Genomic DNA, 5,719 nt, shown 5'->3' on the forward strand with positions numbered 1-5,719 from the left:
AGACAACATTTTATTAGTTCTTAACAGCATGGATGCTATAAGCAGAGTGAATACATGTATGAATGGTCAAGTGTATTCTGAGCAGAGAGACTGCTATTGGCTAGTGGGCGATACACCTTTACTACAGTGGGTTGGGCTTATCAGTAATTGGCAGCTAGTCCAATTATGTAACATCTCTCTTTCTTTGAAGTAGGGTTCTCACAGTCAGTACTAGAGTTCACAGCTTGTAGTAATTTGCTAAGTTCCTATGTCAATAAATGCACAGCTTGACTTATCCATTTTATGACTGCATAGTTTATATTACATGTCTTGTGGTTTTCTGCTAATGTAAGAACACTCTCTATTATATCTAAAATCTAACAAGAATTAAACATATAAACATGAAAAAGTAGTTCCTGAAAACATTATTTACATAGTCAATACAGCATGTATTTACAATGAAAGTTTCTGAGGCATTTTGACATTCCGACCCGATCTCGTTGTATAATAAACCCTATCATCAGATGTCTGACAATGGCTATCTGAAATGGTCTGTGCTTGTGAGTTGACAGGTATTTCAACTGAAGGGGAATTAAATGTTTCCTCTGATACTTGTGGCTGTACTGTATTACCTAGAGAAGATGACTTTTCTGTAGCAGGACAAGGTATTGGGCTAGGATTTAGATCAGAGGTGGATGGATTTGACTGATAAGATTGACCATTGGTGGGAAAAGGTTTCTCATTAGTTTTTAAAAGATGTTGCCTGTTTCTTCTGTATAATCCTTCGTTCTCTGTTTTGACAACATATGACCTATTGTTAACCCTTTTTTCTACTACAGCAGGTAACCAACGTTTTCCTTGCCTTACCCTTACATTTTCACCTATTTCAAGAGATCTGAGTGGCTTAGCAGACTGGTCATGATAAAACTTTGACTTTTGTTTGGAAATATGCATTTTGTCTTTAACAGTCTGCATATCATGTACTCGTGGCTTAAGCTGTTTGTCTACTAATGGCAGTGTTGACCTTAACTGTCTGCTCATTAAGAGCTGTGCAGGGGATTGACCACATTGTAATGGGGCATTGCGATACTCTAACAGTGCTAGGTATGGGTCATTTCCTGCCTGTTTTGTTTTTGTGAACAGAGACTTAATTGTCTTGACGGTAATTTCAGCAAGTCAATTACCCGAGGAGTGACCTGGGGAAGATGTTATGTGTTTGAAATCGTACTGTTCTGCAAATTTGTTGAACTCTAAAGAGTCATAGCATGGTCCATTATCAGATCGTAAAACTTCTGGGATGCCGTGACGGCTGAAGTAACCTTTCAATTTATCAATCACTGTGACTGACCTTGAGTTTGGGAGCATGCTAACCTCAAAATATCTGCTGTATGCATCTACCAGCAAGACATAATCAGAATTGTTCCAGTGGAACAGATCTGTGGCACAGATTTGCCATGGTCTATCGGGCACTTTGCTAGGTTGCAGGGGTTCCTTTTGATTTGAACACCTGTGTTCTAGGCAAATTGAGCAATTTAGCACTAGTGATTTTATCTCTGAAGACATATTTGGCCAAAACAGAACCTCGCGTGCGCGTTGTGTGCATTTCTCTACACCAAAGTGACCTTCATGAATCTTTTCCAACATTAAGGGTCTGATTTCCTTGGGAATAAGGATTTTGTTTCCTTTCAGTATAATGCCATCAACTACTGACAATTCATCCCTAAAGTTCCAAAATTCAAGAAGCGTGCTGGGGCATTGTGGTCTGTCATTTGACCATCCTTCAAGAATAACCTTTGCAAGTAATTGCATTTGAGAATCTGACTCTGTGGCAGTCCTTATCAGCTCCATTTTCTGATCACTTACAGGTAAATTTGACATGACAGCGTGTACATGCACGTCTAAACCTTCTGCAATTTCTGGGTATGTGTCAGGTAAATATTTGCGAGACAGCGTGTCTGCTAGAGGAATTTGTTTACCTGGGACAAATATCAATTCTACATCGTATTTCTGCAACTGTAACAGCAAACGTTGCAAACGTGGGGGTGCACAATGCAAGCCTTTTTTCCAAATTGCCAACAGTGGTTTATGATCGCTCTGACATTTGATTCGTTTACCATATACGTACTGGTGAAACCTTTTGCAACCAAAGAAAATGGCATATAGCTCTTTCGTTATCTGAGCATAGTTAACCTCTGTTTTAGTGAGAGATTTCGAAGCAAAACTGACTGGTTTCTCATCTTGCATGAGAACTGCAGCAAGGCCATATTTGGAAGCATCAACCTGTAGAGTTATTTCCTTTTTGGGGTCAAAGTAAGCTAATACAGGACCTGGACTCTGAGTTATGACATTTTTGACTTTCTGAAATGCTTCCTGTTGGGGCATATCCCATACAAATTCTACATCCTTAGAAAGTAGTTGCCTTAAGGGCAGTGTGATTTCAGAGAGTTTGGGTGCAAACCTTTGAAGGTATGTGACCATTCCCAAAATAGTTTGTAGTTCTGATTTTGAATTTGGTGGTGGCATGTCCTGTATGGCCTTGACTTTTGCAGGATCCATTTTTAGTCCCTCAGAGCTGAGAATGTGACCAAAGAAGGGGATTTCGCTCTTGCCTATATCGGTCTTATCTGCATTAAGTTTTATACCCATTTCACGACATCTCGTCATGAGCATGTCAAAATTGCGGTCGTGATCTGCATGATCCTTACCAAAAACGACAATATCGTCAACAATTGTCCTAACACCTGGCAAATTTTCAAGACAATGGTCCATTTTTTCTTGGAACAAATCATTTGCGTTATTCAGGCCAAATGGTAACCGCAAGAAACGATACCTGCCAAAGGGGCTGTTGAATGTTGTCAGGTATGAAGCCTTTTCTGTGAGCTTAATTGACCAATAACCACTGCGAGCATCAAGCTTTGAGAAAATGGTTGCATATGACAACTCTGGCAATATGTCATCAAGCGTCTTGTTTGGATAGTGTGGTCTTTTGATTGCGTCATTGAGGTCATTTGGATCTAAGCATATCCTTAAAGAACCGTTTGCTTTTTCTACAGTGACCAAACTGTTTACCCAGTCTGTAGGTTCAGTGACTTTGCAAGTGACATTTAGATGTTCCATGCGATCAAGTTCTACCTTGAGTTTGTCTTTAATTGCGACAGGGACTTTGCGAGGTGGGTGAACTACAGGTAAGACGTTTTCATGCAAGTGAATTTCACATTCACCTGGCAACTGACCAATACCTTCGAAAACGTCTGCGTATTTCGAGAGGACTTTATCCTTTGTGAGAGGTGTGTGATTTACATTATCTTTGCTTGGGGTACTAGAATTCATTGCAAGTACAAGATTTATCAGATTCATTCTCAAACATGTCTGTAAGCCTAATATGGGGCTTGAACCTGATTTAACTATGTAAAACTCTTCATTGTAAGTTTGACCATTGTACTTACAAGGTATGGTTATGTAACCTTCCACGCATAGTGGTTTGCCATCATAAGCAGTGAGGCGTGTCTGAGCTTGTCGTAATGGACCCTTTAAGCTTAGTTTCAAGTACAGTGACTTTGGGAGGACATTAACTTGCGCACCTGTGTCAATTTTCATGTCTATTATGGATGTGCCTACTTTTACTTTGGCAAATGCTTGGTTTGACAATGAGTCATGTTCAATGCTATTTACAGAAAAATCATTCTGAGAGTAACAATCGAGATCAGATCTTATATCAAAATTGTTTACCTCATTGACCTTCTTGCTGTCATTGTCCTTCTTGCGACACATTTTTGCGAAGTGGTTCAGTCTATTGCAGTAAAGACACACTTTTCCCTTGGCAGGGCAGTAGTCTTTCCTTTGGTGTTTGTTACCACAATTGTCACATATTTGAATGTTAGTCCTTGCACTTTGTCCATATTTGGAACTCCGGGCTTCACTATGTCCATATTTGGAGTTCTGGGCTTCAGGCTGTCTGTGGAACGTCTCCCTCTGTGGCGGCTTGGTCCTGCCTGGTTTCCGACTCCCGACTGCATTTACAAATTGTCCATTTGCAGTGATATCCTTCACTTGAGACTGGCTGAGCTCATGGGTGCGAGCTAGGTCTATACACTTTGTCAGTGTGAGCTCTGATCCTTCATTGATTAGCTTTTCACGGATTTTGTTTGATTTAATCCCAAACACAATGTGATCTCGGATCATCTCGTCTTGAATCCCGACTGGGTAACCACAGTCCTTTATAAGAATTTTCAGCTGCGTGACGAACGACTCGAATGGTTCTCCATCTTCCTGTGCGCGTGACTTAAACTTGTAACGGCTGAAGATGTGATTTGACTTCGGGGCACAGTAGCTCTCAAATCCGTCATAGTAATTCTTAAGTGTCTTGTTGTCATCGTCACTTAAGTTCCATGTGGAGAAAATTTGTCTTCCTTTTTCTCCAACCCATAGCATTAAGTAATTGCACTGGGCTTCCTCAGACTTTTTGTTTAGAGGTCCTCCAAACATAAAGTTTGCGTGCTCCTTGAACTTTCTAAAAGCACTTGGCAAGTCCTTTGACTCCCAATCCATTCTAGGATTGTTTTGTGAATCCATCTTCTTAAAATGGCATAAAACACAAAGACAATTGTCCACAGAATGTAGTGAACTTCGTTAATCCGAATTATACGTCATTGTCACTTTTCTTCTGACACCATGTTTTGTATGTTAGCTGGTTTAGGTAAACAACTAACTCCAGTTAGAAGACAACATTTTATTAGTTCTTAACAGCATGGATGCTATAAGCAGAGTGAATACATGTATGAATGGTCAAGTGTATTCTGAGCAGAGAGACTGCTATTGGCTAGTGGGCGATACACCTTTACTACAGTGGGTTGGGCTTATCAGTAATTGGCAGCTAGTCCAATTATGTAACAGTTTGACACTCTACTTGCGTAACTGTTGTGGATATTCTCTCTCCCGATGACCTTAAGATGCATCAAACTCAGCGTATTGTATATGATATTCCATAGAGTTGTTATAAAGAGTTTATATACTACAGAAATTGAATTTTACAGTTGTTCTTCTCGATGAAAATTATTACATTGCATAATTTTATTATGTCCTCACCCATGCTATGCATGTTTTTAACTCTGTTATGCATAACGTGAATATTAACAAAATAGAAATGATTGGCTGGAAGACTAATTGTTCAGCTTATCTTGTCTTGATCAATTTTGTTCGGGAAGCGCTGCAAGAAATGTTCCATTGAAGTTGCATATTATCATGATATGGTATTCACTATATTGTAGCTGTTTTATAATACAATCCCTGAATATAGTTTTTGCCATACATTGTTTGCGAAATCAAATGGGATTAATTAAAATGCTTTGTATTGACTCGAGATCATGTTTTTATAGTAGCATAACATCTTAATCGGAAAATAAAGACGGACATGCTTAACTTGTGTGGGTTTGCAACTTTATCTTGGGTTTCCATAACATTTCATTTTTTATAAGATATGTGTCGAATGTCTTATTCTAATGATCTGTATGTAAACAGATTGACATGTCCCAACCTTGTTTACTGATATGCACAAAAACATACACTTACAACCGACGAAATAGCTCTGTAATAAGGTGCTCAATACCGAAGGTCCAGGTTTTAATTTAAATAAAAAACGCTTCGTTTCAACGAAAATGTAAAACTAGCATTTACACTCATTTTAGTGTTAAGGTAACAGTATGAAACTGGGCGTACTCAGTACTGGTTAGGCATAGAACAA

General features: G+C 39.1%; 1 protein-coding gene across 1 annotated transcript; it reads right to left on the reverse strand.

Moving 5' to 3' along the window:
• Positions 1-1,155: 1,155 nt before the first annotated feature.
• LOC128241262 (uncharacterized protein K02A2.6-like) lies at positions 1,156-4,527 on the reverse strand. Its single transcript, XM_052958206.1, has one exon. It carries the CDS (start codon positions 4,525-4,527, stop codon positions 1,156-1,158), a length of 3,372 nt encoding a protein of 1,123 aa, XP_052814166.1.
• Positions 4,528-5,719: the final 1,192 nt, after the last annotated feature.

The sequence above is a fragment of the Mya arenaria genome, chromosome 7 (assembly GCF_026914265.1).
Source record: "Mya arenaria isolate MELC-2E11 chromosome 7, ASM2691426v1".
NCBI lineage: Eukaryota > Metazoa > Mollusca > Bivalvia > Myida > Myidae > Mya > Mya arenaria.

Excerpts from the sequence above, each read along its gene's own strand:
- LOC128241262 (XM_052958206.1), bottom strand. The coding sequence starts at position 4,527 with ATGGATTGGGAGTCAAAGGACTTGCCAAGTGCTTTTAGAAAGTTCAAG.